Genomic DNA, 23,573 nt, shown 5'->3' with positions numbered 1-23,573 from the left:
CCATTGTTTTGTTTGTAATGTTCACTGTTGGAAAAGATCAAAACAATTCAACTCTGATGAAAACCCCTTTATCTCTGGCCTCAGTTTTTAAACGGACTGGAGTGAATGACCTCCAGCTCTAGTAGTCAGTGACGCTGGACCTGGAGGGGGAATCACCACGACGTCCAGTGATTTACACACAGATAAAGTATAGGTAGCTGTAGTAAGGCTAATTTTAGGACACAGTCTAAAAAAATCGTTCTTTATCCTATCCTATCCTATCCCATCCTGCAATAGGGTATTCCAAACTTATGCTTTTAGAGAAGATAAAATCATCTAGGAATTAAAAAAGAGAACTTCTGCATTATGAGAGATGTCCATGGAGTTAATAAATAGCTCATAATTCAAGTGTAATAGAAAAGGATTTTGATTTCTATCTATTCGACGTTATCTGGGAACAAAGACCAAAGATAGCCAGCTGCCTACACTTTCCTCATTAATGAAGACACCTCTCAGAGAGGGAGGAGTTGGAAATAAAACTCATGTCCTCAGATTATCAGGGCAAAGGTGTTGGATGTATTTTCCAGACTAATTGATAAACCGCAACCATGAAAAATCATCAGTAGTTACCTTCTAGATTACACACAGTACTTTTCTTCTAAAGAACTCAAAGACTCATAATCCAAAAAATAAACACACAGAAAAAAAAGATACAGATTTAAAGTCAGGATCTTAATGAGATGCCCTATTAGGCCAATGCACGTAGAAATATAAAATGGGATCTCATCTCTACAAGGCCAAAATAGTTCAAGATTTACACAATACGCAGCGTGTCTAACATCATTAGAACCAACCTGCTATTGATCACAGTCATCGCTCATTCCTTACCTTACGGAACCAAATTTGGGCTTGCTCGGTGGGCACAGTAAAGCCAGTCTCATGACAGCAGGTTGTGGTGAAGAAAAGTGCAGCATTTGTTGCAGGGCACTAAGCAAGGAGGCTCAAAAGGCCCAAACGCCTTGACGGCTTTCAGGGAAAGGTTTTTAAAGACAGGGTGAGGGAGGGGGTTGTGGAGTGTGTGATCAGCTCGTGGACATTTTACTGATTGGCTGGTGATGAGGTAATCGGGAGTCAACATCATCAACCTCCTGGGTCCAACCTGTAGCGGCCCATGTGCCTGTGGGCAGCATGCAGCTAACTTCTTCCACCTGGTGGGAATTTCAGTCTCTGTAACAGCTCCAAGGATAAGGCTCAGAATATTATCGATAGCCCTTGAGAAAGAGCTAAAGGTCCCTGACTTTGCTTAATGACTAAAGTATTATTATTTTGTCCTGCTGGACTGTTTTCCTTTGTTTCTTCATTTTCTCACTTCTCTGATTAAATTAAATTTACTCTTTGGAACTCGGAGAAAGACCTAGGAGGCTAGAGTTTTTCTACAGACAAGCGGCAGGTGGAGGACTTGGGGGGTGGGGCAGGGGTCCTGTTTCAGGAAGACCCATAGGATCCTGCTCAGTTACACATTTATTCTTTCATTCATTTATTTATCAAACATTTACACATGAGCCTTTCCCATGTGCCAGGTCAGGACTGGTGACCAGAAAGAAGGATAAGTCATAGTACCTGCCTCAAGAAGGTCCAAAGAGCATGAACACACTTGCAGGCCAATGGTTTGCCTAAAGAACAGAGTGAGGGCATTTTAGACATTGTGTTCTGGAAAGAGACTCCAAGCCAGAGTTTTGCCGAGGGACCAGAGTTTTTGCATTTGTCAATGTCTGTACTCTTTTCTATTTGCCATCTTTGTTAGAAGGGACAGCAAATTAGTTGGCAATCATAAAACTACCTTCAGTGCTAGCGGTCTCACGGTGCCAGCCCTTCACTTTATAGTGGTGGAAACCGAGGGCCAGAGAGGCTGTGACCGGGAGACTAATCAGCAAGGTTTGCTGAGGGCTTATTAGGTGGCAGCCTCATTTAATCTCCCTTTTACGGCTATAGAACCCAAAATAACCCCAAAGCAAGTTGCATGTGAGAGCCAGAATTTGAACCCAGGCAGTCTGAGTCAACCGCCTCAGCCACTGAGGTAAGTCGCAGTTGAACCACACAGGGAGGCTGCAGTGATGGAGTGGGCCAATGCCCAACCACTGGACCACCAGAGGAGCAGCCTTTAAACCAAGTAACTGACTTTGAAAGTCATTGAACAGTAAGGGCACAGAGCCTGACGGTGAAGCAGAACGTTCCCTACAAATAGCAGAGCCCTTCAAGGCCAGCAGACAGTGAATTTTACTTACACGGCTGTTAACGTAGACAAATAGAGCAATTTAAAAATGCGTGGACGGGAAAAGAGACACATTTGGCTTCTGCCTTGTGTGTTATTTAAGCTCTGAATGGTAAGAAGAGGTCACACAGTTAGGGAACCTTATGCCACTTGTGAAGCCACCTAAAACAGCTCCTCTCTATGGTAACCACCATCCAGGTTCCCAAAGAGTGAAAAGGGGACACATGGCCTGACACAGGTCCCTTATGATGACGTAGTTCAAGCATATGAAAAATAGAGTAATACAATGAACACCCACACACCTACTTCCTAGCTTTCTCAAATTTTAACAGTTTGCTACTGCATTTGCTTCTGATATTTTAAAGGAATAAAACATTCCTGGTACAGTTGCCTGCTGTGTAAATGCCCAACTCTGACCCCACCTCCCTCCTTCCTTCCAGAGAAGTAACCAGTATCCTGAACTTAGTGTTTATCATTCCCAGGTTTATTTCTTGTGCTATCAAAAATATATGTCCACCTCTAATTAATGACATAGTTTGGGCTCACAAGTTTAATTTCATGCTGTCCCTATTATTTCTACAATTTGCTTTTTGACTCAATGTTATGTTTTAGGTCCTTTTTTTTAATGATGGCAAAATACACATAACATAAAATTCATCATTTTCTGGGTTAAGTATACAGTTCTGTGGCATTAAGTGCATTCACATTGTTGTGCTCAGTGTTGGGTTTTTGAGGCTTATCCATGGAGACACTCATAGCTCTAGTTTACTCTGTTCTGCTGCTGTGCATATTGCATTAAGTGTATTTGCTGCAACGTGTTCACCTGCAACTGCAGGCTTCGGGTCATTTCCAGCCCTGAAGCCTTACCAATGTTGCAGCCATGCACATCCTTGCATGCATGTTCTCTATTGAGGATCCATGTGTAAAAGTGAAGCCCCTGGTAACAGAGGACTGGCATCCTCAACTCTCCTGAGTGTGTCCAAGTTGCTTTCCAAAGTGGTTGTTACTAGTTGCTTTCCTACCAACAGTGTGGGAGTGTGGCACACGCAAACAAAAAAGACAGAAAACAACGCACACACCTTAAATTACTCTTCTGCTCATAAAATTAATACATTATTTGCAAAAGGAAAAGAGGGGATACAGAAAAGCACAATGAAGAAAATAAAGATCACTCATAAACTCACCACTCAGACACAGCTAACGATTCTTGACATTTTGGAAGTCTTCTCTTTTGTCTTTGCCTGCATTTACATATTTTAACATAAGTGGCATCAGATTGTACATACTAAGTGGGTTCAAATTTTTGAATGATTTACTTATGTACAGTCTCATGAAAGCATAAAAATTAAACTGCACTTAGTTATATGTTGAACAAAGGCTTTTGTTGATAAGAATAACATGAAATCAAGGTCATTCTACAAAATTCTGAATCTGTGCTTGCCATACTTAGAGGGTATTAGAGGGTAAAATTAAAGCAAACTTGCTCCCCACTCCCAGCTGCCCCAGAATATCCACAATTACTACATTTTTACCTACTAGGTTACTTTTCTCCCCACTATGAGAATGGTACTTGGTTCCATTTTTACACATTCATGTCATATCTTTAACAGGGCCAACAAATGATTTCTAGTATCTGTTTTCTTATCCCTGGAAGTGCTCTGTTGGTGAGGACTCTAACATCTGTGAACAAACTCGGTTTATTCAAATACTGTTCTCCATACTGTAGTGCTCAAAGCTGTGTAATTACCTTTCCCTTCCTAGGAAGGCCCATGGTGTGTGAGGACTCCTGTTTAACTTAGTGACCCATCTACCTGTGGAAGCCTCTTCTACGGCTGCAGGTGGACAGTCTGTTTGTGTCTGTGAGGTTGGCCCAAATTACAGCTATGCTTAAAGGAAGCTCCCCTGGCTTGGATCGCCGCACAGAGTTTAACTAAACCCAGGCATTTTCCACACAGCACAGGCTTTTACATAATTACACAGGGCATCAAAGCACAAGCTCCTGGACCTAAGAAAATCTGGTAGTGTTATATATTTTAACTTTATGCCTAATTGTCTGAAAGAGCCTAAAATATGCTACAAAGGGGCTGTTATTAATTACAGCATAGTTCAGTGTTTTGTTGCCCTTACGGTCTTGAATCTCCAAAAAGTAAACAGAAAAATTTTGAAACAGAAGATTCTGTGGCTCTTGAACAGTTTGGAGACATTTTATTCCTTCATTCAGGGGTTGGCATACTTCTTCTATAGCATTGCCAGATTTAGCAGAAATAGGACATCCAATTAAATTTGAATTTCAAATAAACAACAAATACTTTTTTATGTTTTATATGTTCCATGCAATATTTGGGACACATACTAAAAGCTTTGGAAGAATTACTAAAAAATGGAAAAGAGTAGTGTAGAGCAATGGGAATAATGGAAGAGGAAAGTGTGAGACCTTACTTCTATAGGATCTTCAGGGAAGACCCTTTTCAAGCAGTGAGTAAGAATGAAGTAGCAGCCTGAAGGTTGAAAGTTTTCAAGAGGAGTGTGCAAAGGCCCTGAGGCAACATAGTATTCCATGCTCAGTGTGTTTGAGAAACTGACAAAAGGCCAGTTGGCCTGATGTGAGCTGTGGTAGAAAGGGATGGAGTGGGAAAGGTGAGCTAAAACCAGACCTCTCAGTCTTGAAGGCCAAGGGAAGTAAGCACGGTGCTGTTCACAGGCAGCAGGCATTTGCAAACACCACTTTTGTTGCTGAGTAGAGAATAGATGTCACAGGTGTATGACAGGTTGAGGACACCATATGAATTATGGATGTACAGATTTAAAAACATAACACCTTTATTTACCAAATTGCCAGAGCCCTTCCAGGAAGCATCCTCCTGACAACAAGAACAATATAGACCAACGATTCTATACCAGGCATCCTTCAACCTTGGCACTCATTAGACTCCCCTAGGGGGCTTTCTTAAAAACCCAAGGTCCAGGCCAGACTCTGATCCAATTAAATCAGTATTTCTGGGGCTGAGACTCAGGCACCAGTGTTTTGTTTTGTTTTTTAAAATGAAGCGTAGCTGATTTACAATGTTAGTTTTAGGTATACAGCAAAGTGATTCAGTTATACGTATACATACATGTATATTTTTCTTTTCAGATTCTTTTCCATTATATGTTATTACAAGAAATTGAATATAGTTCCCTGTGCTATACAGTAGGTCCTTGTTATTTATCTATTTTATTTACAATAATCTGTGTCTGTTAGAGACACCAGGCATAAGTGTTTTTTAAAGTCTCCTCTGGTGTCTCCAATTACCCAGGGAGTCTGTAAAAACACAGACTCTGATTTAGGTCTGGGCTGGGCCCTGAGATTTGCATTTTTTTCTTAATTGAGGTATAATTGAGATATAATGTCATATTAGTTTCAGGTGTACAACATCATGATTCAACATTTGTATACACTGTGCAAAATTATCACCAGGAAAAGTCTAGTTATCTGTCACCACACATAGTTACAATTTTTTTCTTGTGATAAGAACTTTTAAGATTCACTTTCTTAGCAACTTTCAAATATGCAGTACAGTATTATTAACTATAATCACCATGCTGTACATTGCATCCCATGACTTACTTATTTTATAACAAGAAGTTTGTACTTTTTGATTCCTTCACCCATTTTGCCCACCCCTCATCTCCCCTCTCCTCTGGTAACCACCAATCTGTTCTCTGAATCTATGAACTTGGATTTCTTGCTTGTTTGTTTGTTTATTTTGTTTTGATTTGATTTGTTTATTTTTAGATTCCATGTATAAGTGAAATCATATGGTATTTGTCTTTCTCTGTCTGATTTATTTGACTTAGTATAATGCCTTCGAGATCCATCTGTGTTCTTTCAAATGGCAAGACTCCTTTCTTTTTTACCCCTGAATACTATTCCATTGTGTGTGTGTGTGTGTGTGTGTGTGTGTGTGTGTGTGTGTGTGTGTGTGTATAAATATAAAATATCTTCTTTATCCATCCATTCATTGATGGGCACTTAGGTTGCGTCCAAATCTTTGCTATTGTAAATAACGCTCCAGTGAACATGGAGGTGCATGTATCGTTTTGAATTAGTGTTTTCATTTTCTTTGGATAAATACCCAGAAGTCGAATTGCTGGATCATATAATAGAAATAAAACCATGCATATTTGGTCAATCAATCTGTGATAAAGGAGGCAAGACTATACAATGGGAAAAGGACAGTCTCTTCAATAAATGGTGTTGGGAAAACTGGACAGCCGCATGTGAGAGAATGAAACTAGACTACTATCTCCCACCATACACAAAAACTAACTCAAAACGGATTAAAGACTTGAATGTAAGACCTGAAACCATAAAACTCCTGGAAGAAAACACAGGTAGTAAGCTCCCCTTGACATCAGTCTTGGCAGTGATATTTTTGGATCTGACTCCAAAAGCAAAAGTAGCAAAGGGGAAAATACACAAGTGGGACTACATCAAACTAAAAAGCTTCTGCACAGCAAGGGAAACCATTAACAAAATGAAAAAGCAACCAAAGAATAGGAGAAAATATTTGCAAGTCATATACCTGATAAACTTAATATACAAAATATATAAAGAATTCATACAACTCAACAGCAAAAAAAAAAAAACCCTCAAACAATCTGATTTTAAAATGGACAGAGGACCTGAATAAACATTCTTCCAAATAAGACACACAGATGGCCAACAGACACATGAAAAGATGTCGACATCACTAATTATCAGGGAAATGCAAATCTAAACAACAACGAGCTATTATCTCATACCTGTTAGAAACAGCTATCATCAAAAAGACAAGAAATAACAAGTGTTGGCAAGAATGTGGAGAAAAGGGAACCCTCTGTACTGTTGGTGAGAATGTAAACTGGTACAGCCACTATGGAAAAGGGTATGGAGTCTTCTCAAGAAATCAAAAATAAAATTTTACATTTCTCACAAGCTTCCAGATGACGCTAATGCTACTGGTCCACCCACCACACTTCAAGTAACGAGAGCCATTACCTCTTTAGTAGTCCTCAGCCATACACCTGCTTTCTATTTTCTGGTTCCCTTCCTTGTGTTCCTACTAGTCATCCTTCAAAGTTTCATTACCTGCCATTTGGCCTGCAGAGCACAAAGGCTACTAGCTACTGAGCCCAACAACTCTTCTCATTTAAAAAGAAGCTTTCCAAAGCTTTGGGACTTGCATTCGCCAGCACAGGTCTGCAATTCCTCTAAAAAGGCAGGATAATTTTATTAAGAGAAGATCTGAAGTATCGTTGGGAACAAATTCTCAGGGTAGCCCCTTTATTCCCTCAGTCTCCATTCTCCAGTGCCTCTCAGTGCACATGTTTGTCTCAGAACAGCCACGCACAGTGGGCCCATTCGTCTCCCCTTATCACTCCATGACTGCCGAGCACTGTGTGCTACAGCTTCTAGGCTGACAAGATAATTACATTCCAGGGTAGACAGGAGAGAGCCAGGGAGTGCTCAAAAGTTCCGAAGCTGACTACCTAGTCATTGCTGGTGCAGACTTCAAGATCAAGCACCTGATCTAATTAGCACACTCCCATCGCTGCCTGCCTGCCTGTGGAATGCTGACAATGAAAAGCCTGAAGGCAAAGCAGATATCCTGCAACCCAGAGACAGACATTCATGCTACTTTGTGCCAGAAACAATTACATATTCTTTTTGGAATCTTGGGTGTCCTAGTAACACAGCCAAGCCCAGGGGTAAACTTTTGCATAATACTGGGAGCCCTGCATTCACCAATAATGAACTTCAGAAGCATCGGAATAAAACCTCACAAGAATGAAAGACCTCACGGGAAGAAAGCCTTCTGATTGCCTTCAGAAGGACGTAAGTCAGCCAATGCAGCCAGCCCCTAACTCTGGAAGAAGCACACGGCCTGACAAAAGAGAGCCTTCACCAGCAAAGAGCTGTTTTCCTTTGACCAGATAAATAGTGCAATACATTCCCTCAGGAAAAAAACAAAAACAAAAAAACTGGTTTTTGCCTCTATGGTTTCTCTACTTCCTACGTTTCTTTCAAGATGTAGCTTTTCAATTTGAAAGTGATTACAGCCACTACGCTTTCTCTTCCTTTCTTTTTCCTTTGCTTTGGGTGGGAAAGCGTTCTTTAATCTCTAAGCCCCTGTATATAAGTACAAGGCATTACTATCTTAACTTTCTAATGAGATTCCCCTTTGATGGCTGGTGGCACTTCCACAGCGAGCAGATGGAGCAGACTGAGCACTAGCTTTAAAGTCAAGACCTGTTTCTACCACTTATTAGCTCTGTGACTGGGCAAGGTACTCAGTTCTCCAGCAAAAACCACAGCTTAAAATATTTAGAGGTTAAAGAAATCAAAAGAACCCAAGCAGAATCTAATGGGTTGAATTGCGTCTCTCCCCACAAAAGATATGTTAAAATCCTAACACCTAGTACCTCACAACATGACCTTTGGAAATAGGGCCTTGCAGATGTAATTAGTGAGGTCATACTTGAGCAGGGCAGACCCTTAATCCAATAGGACCAGTGTTCTAAGAAGAGACGCAGAAACAGACACAGTAGGGAGAACACCACAGGACCATGGAGGCAGAGATGAGAGCAATGTGTCTGTAAGCCAAGGAAAGCTAAGGGTTGCTGGCTGTCACCAGAAGCTAGAAAGAGGCAAAGACAGATTCTCCCCTACAGGTTTCAGAGGGAGCAGGAGACACCTTGCTCTCAGACTTCTGGCCTCCAGAACTGTGAGACAATAAATTTCTATTGTTTGAAGCCGCCCAGGGGGTGGTACTCAGTTACAGCAGCCCTAGGAACGAATACATCCAGGTACCTTAGGCTGACTCCTTAACCTCTCTTGGGCTCACCAGCGATGTCACCAGACCAGGATAGCCATTACCAGGCACCCACTGTCAGTGGCCTGGCTAAGATTCTAACCCCAGGGCAGAGCATGGCAGGTGGGTCCAGCTCTACCACTTCCTGGCTGGATGACCTCGGACAAGTTAGCTCAACAATCTGGGCCTTAGTATCTTGGCATAATAATGGATATTACTGTGGATAATAATAGTACGTTAAATAATAGAGTGTCTGTGGAGAATGAAAGCAATGGCGCCACTGGGCAGGAATGCCAGCTCCTTGTCTACAGTACGGGCTCCTCACAGCATAACAAGTGAGCCATGAGGAACGGAGGAGACAAAGAGCAATGTGATCCCCTCCCCAGCATGCCTGCCACTTCCCTGAGGCTGCCCTGGAGTTCCCACCACAATAGATGCTCCAGGAGCCTGGGGTTTCTGAGAAAGCGAGGGTCAAAAAGAAGGAGGTACTTAGGATGTCAGGGGGCTTGTGAGAGCCTCCCCATCTTGTTGTGGGGGCCTCTGAATTGCTCACTGCCACTCAGGAGGACTTGGTCCTGGGACCAGCTCCTGAGGAAAGGGAGAGACTAAGAAGGAGGCAGGTTGCACTGTGAGCACCAGGGAGTTTGCCCAGCGTACACCTCTCTTGGATCCCCCCAAACCCCATAGAAGGAATCCAGGTAGGAACTGAGTACACCTTGTGGCCAAACACCAGAGAGATCCTAGACCATTTCAGAATTACCTGCACTTCGATGTAGGTAACATCTTGATTACCAAGGAGCATCCCTTGAGGACAGCGAGAATGAATGCCTCCCTGTGCATTCGCTCGTCTCAGAACAGCCACACGCTGTGCGTTCGTTCTGTTGTTTTGAGATATACCTAAGCATGAAATTGCTAGGTCGGGGCGTGCACACAGGGCACTGCCAGTTTTCCCAAGTAGTTGTACTAATTCAGACTCCCGCTGGAAGTGTGTGAGGGGGTCGTCGGTTTTTTCAATTCTAGCCATTGTAGTGGGTGCACACTGGCATCTCACTGTGGTTTTAATTTCTATTTCTCTAGTGATTAATGATGTTGTATACTTTTCACATACTCTTCTGACACTTCCATATCCATTTTTGTCAAGATGTCTTTTCCTTGTTGATATGTAGGAGTTGTTTGGACAATCAGGTGCCAAATCAGATGTATGTGTTACAGATATTTTCTCCCACTCATTGGGCTCTTCTCACTCTCTTAAAGGCATCTTTTCAGAACAGAAATTCTTAATTTTATCTATCAGTCTTTTCCTTTGTAGGTAGTGCTTTGGTGTCCTACCTAAGTCACTTTTGTTACCCCTAAGGCAACGAAGATATCTCCCCTGACTTCTATAGTGATAAAAGTCAAAGTAGTGGGTAGGCTGTTAGAGGAGGAGCAATGACTGGGAGGCAGTAGAAGGGAGGATTCTAGGAGGCTGATTATGTTCTATTTCTTCATCTTGGTTACACTTGCTTGTTTACTATTTAAATATTTAATGAACTGTATACTTAATCCTCGTGCATTGTGCATATGTGTTATACTGTCCTTAAAGCTGAGAGAGAGAATGAGAGAAAAAGAGAGAGAGAATGCACAAACAGGAGCCACTAAGAAATACAAGATAATGATCAAAAAATACTGTGAAAGATTAGAGAAAATATTTAGGAACAGATTATATAAGATCATAGGTTCTCAATCTATACAAGCCAAGATTTTAATAAATGCATTTTAGCAAAAAGACATTTAGTAAGTATACTATTTTTTTTTTTTTGGTACGATATTTATTTATTTATTTTTAACATTTTTTTTAAGAGTTATAGTCATTTTACAATGTTGTGTCAAATTCCAGAGTAGAGCACAATTTTTCAGTTATGCATGAACATACATATATTCATTGTCACATTTTTTTTCGCTGTGAGCTACCACAAAATCTTGTATATATTTCCCTGTGCTATACAGTATAATCTTGTTTATCTATTCTACATTTTGAAATCCCAGTCTGTCCCTTCTCACCCCCTGCCCCCTTGGCAACAACAGGCTTGTATTCTATGTCTATGAGTCTGTTTCTGTTTTGTATTTATGTTTTGGTTTTTTTTTTAGATTTCACATATGAGTGATCTCATATGGTATTTTTCTTTCTGTTTCTGGCTTACTTCACTTAGAATGACATTCTCCAGGAACATCCATGTTGCTGCAAATGGTGTTATGTTGTCGGTTTTTATGGCTGAATAGTATTTCATTGTGTAAATATACCACATCTTCTTTATCCGCTCATCTGTTGGTGGACATTTAGGCTGTTTCCATGTCTTGGCTGTTGTAAATAGTGCTGCTATGAACACTGGGGTGCAGGTGTATTTTTGAAGTAGGGTTCCTTCTGGATATATGCCTAGGAGCAGGATTACTGGGTCATATGGTAAATCTATTCGTAGTCTTTTGAGGAATCTCCATACTGTTTTCCACAATGGCTGCACCAAACTGCATTCCCACCAGTGTAGGAGGGTTCCCTTTTCTCCACAGCCTCTTCAGCATTTGTCATTTGTGGACTTTTGAATGATGGCCATTCTGACTGGTGTGAGGTGATACGTCATTGTAGTTTTGATTTGCATTTCTCTGATAATTAGTGATACTGAGCATTTTTTCATGTGCTTATTGATCACTTGTATTTCTTCCTTGAAGAATTGCTTGTTTAGGTCTTTAGTACATATAGTTGAAGAACAAGAGCAGTGATGTTGGCTAATAGCATCAGACTGAAAATAGAAGTGCTGAGCATTAAACCCCTCTGTATTCATGAGGCTCCACAGAAAGAGTTAAGCAAACACAGAGCCTAAAGAGAAGCAGTAGGTTGCTCTAAATATTTGGTTTTATCTATTCTTAATTAAAATGCTACTAGCAGACATACGGCAAGTCAATTTCTGATTTCCCACCCTCTGATGAGGACAATGGGTGGTGTGGTCTGTGAGGAGTCCATGAGAATACAGCAGAAATGTCACAAGAGTAGGACATAAGGGTCCAGGAGAGTCACCATCCAAGGCAAAAACCCAATCATGATGCCCAGCCAGGAGTCAGCTAATAACACACCGTATCACAGGACATAGCCAGGCTCTGAATCTGAAGGTGACCCAAGTGCAGTCACAGCAGGAATGAAGGTCACATCAGTAGCCACCTCTTCTGTGTGTGAGAATAGCAAGATAGCACCAAAGGCAGCCGAGGGTCTGCCAAGGTCCTTAGCCTGAGTCTCTCTGAAGAGAAAACCAACCAACAGCCTAGCTGGGGTGGCAGGTGTGTGTCTGTGGTTCCTCTGCCCACAGCCAAGCAGGACTGCATATCTGATGGCTGGTTCTGGCAGCCAGAAACCCCGAGGCCCCGAATTTAGAGATACACTTGGAGACGAGCCCAGAGTGTGCAGGTGTGAATTCAGGCACTTTCCTCTAAAGCCGTTGATGCCTGCCCACTAAATGACCCCCCTCCCCATTTCTTATTCTCTACCCTGGACAAACAAGAGACTTCCAGGGAGCAAATGCAGACTGCTGGACAAATAAGAAATCTTTTTTTGAGATTGGGGCAGAGTGAACAAAAAAATAGGGCTTGATGGCTATTTACAATAGTCAAGACATGGAAGCAACCCTAAATGTCCATTGACAGATGATTGGATAAAGAAAAAGTGATATACATATACAATGGAATATTACTCGACCATAAAAAGGAATGAAATAAAGCCATGTGCAGCAACGTGGATGGACCTAGAGATTATCATATTAAGTGAAGTCCAACAGAGAAACATAAATATCCTATAATTTCACTATATGTGGAATCTAAAAAAATGACACAAATGAACTTATTTACAAACCAGAAACCGACTCACAGACATAGAAAACAAACTTATGGCTACCAAAGGGAGGGGGTTGGGAAGGGATAAATTAGGAGTTTGGGATTTGCAGATACTAACTACTATATACAAAATAAATAAACAAAAAGGTCCTACTGTATAGCACCAGGAACTATATTCAACAGCTTATAATAACCAATAATAACTAAGAAAAAAATACATATATAACTGAATCACTGTACTGCACACCAGAAACTAACACAACAGTGTAAATCAACTATTCTTCAATTAAAAAAAAAATAGGGCTTGATGAAAGAAGTTTAAAAAAAAAAACCAAGGCAAGCAGAAAAAGCCAACCTTGCAAACATGAGTGAGAAAAGCAACCTCAGGAACTCCTGGGTGGCATGGTGGGGAGGAAGGGAGAAAATCCATAATTAGGATAATCCATGGACAGATAACAGGGAATCAAGCGCAAGAAATTCAAGCCCGAGCACAGGAGTTTACATTTCTAAGCAGCTCATGCAACATCGCGTTTTCAGAGTTCACCATTGCTAATAGCCAAGAATTCTCTTTTACAGTCACACTGCTATAATTTATCACATCCAGGCATGCAAAATCATACTTTTTCTAACATTAAACATGTTTAACCAGGACAATTTATAATAGCACTTTAGGGCTTTAATGAAAGAAAGGCATTTGACATATGATATTTACAGTAATCATAATACTGCAAGATTTAAAGTATAATTTTTTACAGTGTTAGATCAGGACACCAAATTGTCCATGTTTTCAGTCATTATTTGCAATGCTTTGGGGGGGAATCAGCATCCAGAAATTAATTAATAGTCTTCGTCTCCACAATGATCAGTGCTATCCCTGGGTACTGCTGCTGGCTGCCAGCTCCTTTATACCCTCGCTCTAGTGGCAATCAGCAAATGTGATTAATGTTAAACCACTTGTCCTAATAGCCAAATGCCAAATGTCATACCACATGCAGGATCGTAATTATGCTTTAGGAAGTAGATGGATTTGGCTTTGTTAACCAAGAATTAACCCAAAATCTGGAGGCCACTTGAACTACTGCTTCTGGCAAATGCCCGTTATATCTCGGCCTTGAGGGTACCAGGACATTTCTCAAGGATAGCAGTTTCATGCAAAGCTAAGGGCCATGAAATTCTTTCTCAAAAGCATCTAAACCTTTCTTTGTCAAGCACTAAACGTTCCCTCCGCCTTCTCTTCTGGGACCAGTTGAATTTACACACATTCCAGCTCCACTGAGTGAAATTCAAGTTCCCATTTAGGTATTTGCTGTTAACCACAGGTCTCATGCTTCATGGCCCTTTTGACATGTGTTTATTTGAAAAAGTAAGTCTATGAACCGGTGCCTTCCTTGTGTTTGACAAGTTCTACCTGACTCAGGGAAACAGAGGGGGATCCACCTCAACAGTGATGGGGGACAAGGCACACAGTAATGGGAGGAATGCTACCCAAATTACTACCCACAGCCCCTTCGATAATAAAAGACAGTGTCAAGGCAAACAGACAAGTGACCCTTTTTTAAGAGCTCAGATGTGCGTCAACTTCAAAATTACACACAATCATGACAGTGAAACATTACAAGTAGAACTTCACAAAGCCCACAAATTAAAACCAAAGTCCATTTTTCCATATAAGAGGTGTAGAAGGTTTGGAGTTAGCCCAGGTGCCCACTTCTAACAAGTGCCCGGGACCACCCAGAGCATGTTGGTGTTCCAACATCACCCTGGCTTCATTTGTTCCTCTCTTTGGTTCCCCTTGTCCTGACTGACTGGCTTAGTGTCATGATTATAATTAATTCTAATTTAGTTTTGTGCATTTCTAAACTACTTCAATCTTCTTTGGAATAAGATGGGATATCATTATGTTTGAACTATAGGAGATACCCTAAATTCTTCACTCAAGGCTTACTTCTCTTTCTTTTATCTACAATTGTAATAAATTCAGTCATCTGATTTCACAACACATAGCAACTTAGACGAGCAAAACAAGTGATTGTCTCCTCCTGATGTAGCACAGCACATGAAGCCTGCTTAATAGATGTTGCTGAATGCAAAAAGAAATGAATACATGAGTGAACTGATAGGCAAATGACACCTTACAGCTTAACAGGGAGAAGATAGAAACTATTTTAAAAACAAATAAAACAAAAGCATAGCAGTTGGGGTTCATTTGGTATGGGTGTGATCTATCTGTAGATTTTAGAAGATTTGATGAGTATAGAGTTATAGTTAATATTGGTAAGTGTGACTACTTCTTCAAAAAATAAGTCGTTATGCTTGAATGTCTTTATTTAAGAAGACAAGAATGTGTGTGTACTATACACTTTAGAAGAGTTCTTGTTTGCAAATAAAGTTTTAAAACATAAAACTTAAGGAAGGGCTAATTTTCAGCTGTCTAGAAAATTGCCTTCTTTGCAATGCTTCACTCCTTGGCCATGTTTGATACCTGAAGGGATGGACTAATACTGTGAGTTCTTCTCTGATGGGAACAACATCTCAGGGGAAGGAGTGCAGGGGGAGAATGCAGATGGTTCAGAACTAGGCTCTGATTCAGTCAATTGTAATGAGTGGGGAGTGATTCCAATCAACGCCAGTACCATGCTGACATTCCTAAAAGAGTAGTCATTACCACTAGGAAAAGGGGAGTTAACAGCAAGCATCCAAACAATTCACTCCTTTGCTTCACCAAGCAAGTGACTGACAATTAAGATCTCTGGACTGAATGACTTGTAGGGTGACCTGATGACAGTTAGGGACTCTCATGCACCAAACCTTGGTTTCTGCAATGCCACAAAAGATAAAAGACCGTTCCTAGTGGTATGCTCAGAACTTTTGGACAAAGGATGTTCCATGACTGGAAGATGTTATCTAAGTGTTATTTCTATTTGAGACTTGACTCCGGTCGTGATATAAATGACAGCCCTAGACTAAGGCAACCACAGACACTAGATTTCTCCAGCGGTGACTCTGACCATTTCATTTCCCACTTGAGTGCAGGAAGCAGCACAAGGCCGAGCTACAATTTCAGGAGAAACACCCATTTATTATGAGGAGCCTGTTTCTCCTGGCCAGTTAAACAGAGGCCATCTCATCCAGCAGGTTGAACCCCACATTTAATGCTTCTCAATTACAAGTGAGCAAAGATTGACTTACTCTCATTTGTTTACAGAATTATGCAAAACTCATTCCTGGAGCTACAGTAGGAGTACTTCAGAAGGACTCAGGAAACATTCTCCAGCTGATCATCTCGGCTTATGAAGTATGGCATTTTACAGTTGACTTTTTTTTTTTTTTTTTGCATTTTTTGGTATTTAAAAACTAAGATATGTTTTAGGCAATTAAATGTGCTCTTCTTTTTTTTTTTTTTTTTCGGTAGAGGCAGTGCTTATCCAAAGAAAATCTCTCTGCATTAATGTAGCCAAAACATAAATTTCATTCACTTTATTTGCAGATATTCTTCCTGGAAGGTGGGGCAGAAGGTAGAAAAATCATAAACCTGATCATAAAGTTGAGGTTGTTTTGAACAGCAATAACTAACAGCAGTGCTGTCACCTGCAAAATTTTAATTCTGCTGAAAAGGCTTCATGAGTCATACAATTAAGCTCCACACCTCTCTGCCTGAAAAAAAAGTGGTTTAAATTGCCAATGAGTAACAGAGCTATGAGAACTAACTCCACAGGCTTAATGAGACTACATCATACCTCAAGGGAAAAACACCAAAGCACACCAGAAACACTTTGTAGAGTCTCTGCTTTGGGAACCAGGGAAATTTTCCATTGGTTTTATGTTTTTGTTTTTTTTTTTTGGCCTGACTTTGTAAATTAGTGCCTGAGGAGGGAATTTTTCCTTAAGATACATACCTACTGGGTTGCTACGTTTTCTTTATTTTCATTTCATAACTCAATCAACGGTTGATAGTTGCCAACTTTAAAAAAACATTTGGTTCCTAAATATCATTATCACCCCCCCCCACTTTGCTTTTACTTAAAAAGAAAAGAGTACCCACACACCTACACACACATACACACAAAGATGAAGATGAAGCTCTAATTAGGACAGGAATGAACAAATAAATTTTTAAAAAGCAATAAAGCTCTAATAGTTGCTCTAAACAGCAGTTACATAATAAGTGAATGAAATTCTAATTTTTGATGTTTTAAAATTACAAATAAATGACCATATGCACTATATGCCGGTACTTAGTATAAACTGAAGCAGTGTTCCTTGACATTTCAGAATCTTCTGGGAGGCTTTTTAAAAATATGTGTGTCCAGATTCCTCTTACAGATGTCTTAGGAGAACTTTAAGGGAAGGAAGAGCTACATATTTTGCAAAAACCTCCCCAGTGATTTTGACATCACCCCACCAATTCTGAAACTCACCTTAACAGCCAAAAGCAAGTTATTTTTGCTCAAATACATTTCCTCAAATAATAAAATACAGGTGATCCATTAAAATTATAGGATGAGGGTTTCTTTCACTCACATCTTCAGAAACTTCAGTTTTCTTAGCTTACATCAAAAATTAATCACCACACTACTTCATGCTTGAAATTTGTCCAGACAGGAAAGCTTGTCAACAAAATACTATAAAAACCTTCCTCCCTCTTATGCAGTAAAATTTTAGTGTGTAGAATCAAGTAAAATCACATGGCAAATCTTCACTGAATTAGAACACACTCAATTTTCTTTAACTCCGTACTGTCAAAAGTGCTGGCCACTAACATCTTCAAAGGAATTAAGCAAATTAGAAAACAGTGAATTGTCAAAAATAATGCCGCTTCCTGTCTGACCAGCCCTGTTTGTGCCCCCACTTGTTCTTTCAGAGTTTACCTCTCACTTTATGGCCCCAAATCACTCATATAATTTACAGAGTAGTTGAAATCAAGGCATCAAACATTTGAAGTGAATCTTGTGTCTTTATTTTACTGTCTCAAAAATATGAAATGTTTATTCTCCTTTTATCAAAGGAGTTATTGAAACTCTGTGATTCACTGGGTGAGATATGCAACAGATCTTGGAACTAGTTCAAATTAGTTTTCTATTCTGTTATTTTTAAATGTATCCTCAAAGGACTTTGAAATATCCATAGACTGGATATTTTTATATAAATATAAAAATAAATATATATATATACATATATATATAAGTATATATAAATAAAAAGAGAGAAGGAAAGAGACTATATTGAGAGAAAATATAAAATGCTTCTGACTTACAGTGGGGCAGAGGCAAAGAATTTGTGTTTATAATTAGTGACTACAAACTTCAGCTCAGTATTTTACAGTGCCATATTGACATTTAAAAAAAAGTTAAATACTGGAAGTGTGTTTATCTGGACATCAGTCACTAATTTCCTTCCTTCCTTAACCGTATAATAAAAGTTGCTGAAATATCAGTGCTCCCAAGGGTAAGCTCTTCTACTGACATTTACGCTCCAGAAGGGAAGTGACTTATTTTGTTTTGTTTTGCCTGGTTCATTGTAGATGCTCAATAAATGAATGAATGATATGATGAAATATACAAACAAACAGTGATGTCCTTTTCATTCACATTAAAATATTTCTGGTGAAATTTGCAATATGATATTCTAATTATATCGATGCTGAGATTTCCTTCATTCGGGTTAGATTATGTCATGCACTACTCCTAATTGCTGTCATCTATAGCCTTTCAGGTCATATCCCTCTTTTCTCATTTAGTTCACTGTGACACTGACTCCAATACCGCTCCTGTCTTAATTCTGGATGATTTCAGCCTAAGTGTGTGTGTGTGTGTGTGTGTGTGTATCCTTCCCATATCCTAGCCTCTCTGTTTCTTGAACTCTGCTTCTAAAATGATCTTGTTCCCTTCCCATTTAATTACCTTCTCATACCTTCACTCTCTTGTCATACCTTAAACCTTATCATTGCCAATAAACTCCTTCATAATCTCAATTGTGTGCAATCCATTCTCTGATCACCACTTCCAATTTTTTCAGCTCACTCCTACTAGTTCCTCTAATATTTCTTCCAACTCATTAAGATCTCCAATTAATTGACCCTACCCCCTCTTTACAGCTCCTCATCCCCTTGATGACCTCTCTCACCTGGACCCCCCAGCTTACATTCAATCATTGTGATCACTCCTTAGACACACTCTCAACTCCCCTTCACCTTATCAGTCCTTTGAGGTTGTTTGCCAACTGTGGTTCTGTTAAAATTCAACTGTCCACTCACTCTGCAAAGCTGAATGGGAATGGGAAAAACATACAATTATGCTACCTGCTCTCACTTTAAATTCATGATCATGGACCTCAAGCAGACCCTCGGTGCTGCCCAGCAACCATATTATATTTCTCTAGCAGACATTCAAGTGGAGCTATCTAGGAGTTGGTTGATATGTTAGGTGGCAATTCAGGAGAATAACCTGGATTCTCCCAAACATACTTTGCCAATAGTTTTTTGCTTCTCGACTGATGGTAATTCCATCCTTCATTTGCTTGGCCAAAAAGCTTGGAATGATCCTTGACTCTCCTTTTTCTCTTACACTGTACATTTAGTCCATCAGAAAATTTTATTGGCTGTGTTCTCAAATTTATTTAGAATTTGATCTAGTCACTGCCTCCAGTGTCCTCATCTTAGTTGGAGCCACCATCTTCATTCACTGAATTATTGAAAAAGCCTCCTAAGTGCTGTTTTTCCTATGTTCTGTATTCAACAAAACAGCTAGAATTTTCTTTTAAAATATTGTCAACTCCTATCACTCTTGTATTCAACAAAACAGCTAGAATTTTCTTTTAAAATATTGTCAACTCCTATCACTCTTTTGTAAATAGTCCTAGTTTTTTTCTCAATTTATGTAGAGTAAAAACCGAATTCTTTTTTTTAATTGAAGTATAGTTGATTTACAATATTGTGCTAGTTTCAGGTGTAAGCAAAGTGATTGAGATATACGTATATATACATTTTCAGATTCTTTTCCATCATAGGATAGTACGTGATATTGAATATAGTTCCCTGTGTTATACAATAAATCCTTGTTGCTTATCTATTTAATACATATTAGTGTGTATCTATTAATCCCATGCTTGTAATTTATCCCTCCCCCCCTTCCCCTTTGGTAACCAAGTGTGTTTTATATGTCTGAGTCTATTCCTGTTTTTGTAAATAAGTTCCTTTGCATTATTTTTTTAGATTCCACATATAAGCGATTTCACGTATTTGTCTTTCTCTGTCTGACTTCAGTCAGTATGATCATTTCTAGATTCATCCATGTTGACACAAGTGGCATTATTTTAGGCTTATTTAGGCTGAGTAGTATATATATACACACACACACCCCACATCTTCTTTATCCAATCATCTGTCGATGGACATTTAGGTTGCTCCCATGTCTTGGCTGTTGTAAATAGTGTTTCTATGTACATTGGGGTGCATATATATTTTCAAATTAGTTTTCATCTTTTCTGGATATGTGCCCAAGAGTAGGATTGTTGGATTATATGGTAAGTCTATTTTTAGTTTTTTAAGGAACCTCCGTACTGTCCTCCATAGTGGCTGCAGCACTTTACATTCTCACCAACAGTGTAGGAGGGTTCCCTTTTCTCCACACTCTCTCCAGCACTTGTTATTTGTAAGCTTTTTGATGATAAAAGCCAAATTCTTTACAATGGCCTACTGGGACCCTACCAGATCTGTTCCCCTCCAGCCTGTTACCTCTGACTTCACCCCTGTTACTCTCCTCTAACACTCTCTGCTTCAGTACAGCAACCCTGCCCTCCTCACTGTTCTGTTCCCAGAAAATGCCAGCCAGACATGGTCCTGCCCTAGGGCTACACTCTTTTCACACAAACCAGCATGGCTAATTTCCCCTCACTTTCTTGAAATGTCACCTTCTTAATGAATCCCACTCTACTTTTTAAGAATTGCAGCCTGTACCCCCTGCCCACAATCTCTTAATCTTCATTATTTCACCTTAACTTTTTTCCATAGCATTCATCACCTTCTGGGTGCTATGTAATTTTCATATTTATTATGTGGTTTCCTCTCTGTGTTCCCACACTGGATTGTAAACTCAGTCAAGGGCTCAGCCATTTTAGTGGTTTTTGCTTCCCAAGCACCTAGAACAGTGTCTGGTACAAAATGGACACCCAGGAAGTATTTTCTGAATGAATAAACTGATAATGTAACTACTTGCAATAAAACAGTTTTAAAGAGTAAATTCTAATGCTAAATTGGCAGAATTTGAAATCATAAGACATGTTGGGCATCATCTTCAGGACTGAGAAATGACACTTCCATCTCTGATGAAGACCACATTCTGAAAAGTGGATCTGTGTCCATCTACGGAAGAAGGGCAAATTAAAAGGCAGGGAAGAGAAGTGACTTAGAGTTTACAGTCAGCAACTTAGAAGTAGGAGGAAGGCAGGGTCATCTTACCATGCAGTTGACAAAATCATACTTCAGGAAAATGAGAAGCTGAATATGCCTTTAAAATTCTATTAAGGAAATGGGTATAGGGACTTAAATCCTTTTAGATGAAGTGTAACTTAATTCTTAATATTTTACAGTTTGTTTTTATTCTGTTTTTTAAAAAGTAATTTGGTTTTGTCCCCCAAATACAGACTTTTCTTTGCTAAAAGAAAGAGGAGTAAAGAAAGTCTGAAGAATAACATTAGCTTTCGCCCAGACAGACAGCTCTTCCTCTTTCCTTAACATTCTTCCTCCTGGAAAACATTGCCTTCACCTCCCCCTCTGCCACACCACACGTGCCCCCAGACCAAGTCTTCCTCTCTTCCACCTTCATTGTGTACACCAGCCCCACCCCCTAGTCCCTGATCCTCACGCCTCGGGCCAGGGAGAATGCAGCAACACACCTGTTCCTTGATTCATCTTCCTACCCCCACTTCTAGCCTATCCTGCACAAGCCTTCCAGACCACCTTCCCGCAGCTGTGTTTTCTAGTCAATTGGGCACCTGCTTAAAAGCTTCAGGAAATGTTTCCCACAGGTCTGAACTCATCTCTGCCAGCCTCAGGGCTCTTTGTTGCCTTGTGTCTCTCAGGACAGTAGGGCTGCAGGCTTGGTCTGAGCCCCTCTTATCTCCACTCTATACCACTCCTGGCACTGGGCTTTCTCTCTGCTAGTCCCCTCTCCTAAAATACCACTGCCATTCACTCCACACATCTCAATCCAAACCAGCCCCTAAGGACTGTCTTCTAATACTTCTACCTTCACTGACCGCCCTCTTTTCTGAACTCTCTCAAACCCTTATGTATTACCCTTTTTTTTTCTAATTTAATGGTATATTAACTGACATTGTATGTTAAATGCTTTACTTAGTTCCATCTTGGCTTTTTCCAGGAAGGTGATCAACTTGAGGGCAGAAATCCAGTCTTGTACTCATTCCCCCAGATCTAGCTCTATACTGAATATATGATAGGGACTCTATAAATTCCAGCATTGATTTCAAGGCACAGTTTCTCCCACATTTTAACATCTCTAAAATTGGGATACATTTTATAATTAATCATGTCTTACTGATGCTTTCAGTAGAGTGAAGTCATAATGTAGATTTCACTGCCTGAACATGTATAAACTTGGCAGTAACTGTGTATGTTATTGGCACTTCAGTTCACTAAGTGCACAGTTGGTATTGTAAGTGTTGAGTATAACTGCCATTTTTAAATATCTTCCAAGTTTGTACTAGGATTCGGTATTGAAATGGAAAGTTATTGTATATGCAGAAATATACCCAAATAGAACAACAGGGAAGCAAATACTGACATCAGTGAAACAGACATTCATTGTTGGAGGAATGACTCAATTCTGAATTCCTTACAAAGCAACAACCAGCTGCTTTATGGGACCCAAAAATGATGGTACTTAAGATACAAATAAAGGAAACTGTTATATATTTATTTACTGAGATGCCAGCAAAAGAATTGTCTTTAATGTGCCAAGCAATACAATTCAGGAATGGAGAAGTTTGCCAAACCCTCAGAATGGATAAAATAGTTTTTAAAGCAATGATAGACTGATGGGATTGATTCATATGTTGTGCAAAACAAACCTGAGGTATTCTGTCATAGCTTAATTGTCATAAGATAATGGTGTCTCTTATCATTGATGGCGTCTTAGATTCGATAAAATACGGTGAAGTGTGTGTGTGTATTGCTTGCTTTCCTGCTTGATTGGTGATATGGTGAATTTCTTTTAGACCCAATTTAATTTTATTCATTTGTTGTTTAATGAACATGAATCACAGATTCTTCTTTTCTGGTTCTATTTTTTGGTTGTGACTTCATTCAACTCTTTATGTCTTAACTGAAGGAACTGCGGTCCGAGGTGGAGCTGGAAGTGTTAGGAGACACAGAAGGACTCAACCTGTCATTCACAGCCATCTGCAACAACAGCACCCCCGTTCCACACCAAAAGAAATGCTCTCACATGAAGGTGGGAGACACAGTAAGTAGATGGCCAATAGATCATCTGAAAAAACGTTCAGGTCATCAGTCCAAAGTTACCTTGGTGCACTGAAGTTGGACTTCTTTCAAGAATTTCAAAAGCGATTTTCAAAGATTCTCTAATAGATGCTTTTGGCAAACCTGATCCCCACAC

General features: G+C 39.8%; 1 protein-coding gene and 1 long non-coding RNA gene across 5 annotated transcripts in view; one reads left to right on the top strand and one right to left on the bottom strand.

The window, feature by feature from the left end:
• LOC116153024 (uncharacterized) overlaps positions 1 to 23,573 on the bottom strand; it is a 344,527-nt gene that overhangs the window by 137,154 nt on the left and 183,800 nt on the right. The gene's annotated exons all lie outside the window — the stretch shown is intronic.
• The window catches only part of ITGB6 (integrin subunit beta 6), a 70,941-nt gene that overhangs the window by 20,327 nt on the left and 27,041 nt on the right, over positions 1 to 23,573 (top strand). For all 3 annotated transcript variants that reach the window (XM_010985584.3, XM_010985583.3, XM_010985585.3), the window contains 2 exons: positions 16,145 to 16,234; positions 23,286 to 23,420. In XM_010985584.3, coding sequence (XP_010983886.1) covers positions 16,145 to 16,234; positions 23,286 to 23,420 — 225 coding nt within the window. The remainder of the gene's footprint in view (positions 1 to 16,144; positions 16,235 to 23,285; positions 23,421 to 23,573) is intronic.

The sequence above is a fragment of the Camelus dromedarius genome, chromosome 4 (genome assembly GCF_036321535.1).
Source record: "Camelus dromedarius isolate mCamDro1 chromosome 4, mCamDro1.pat, whole genome shotgun sequence".
NCBI lineage: Eukaryota > Metazoa > Chordata > Mammalia > Artiodactyla > Camelidae > Camelus > Camelus dromedarius.
The sequence above is the reverse complement of the archived record's forward strand: the minus strand, read 5'-3'. Positions and strand labels throughout refer to the sequence as shown.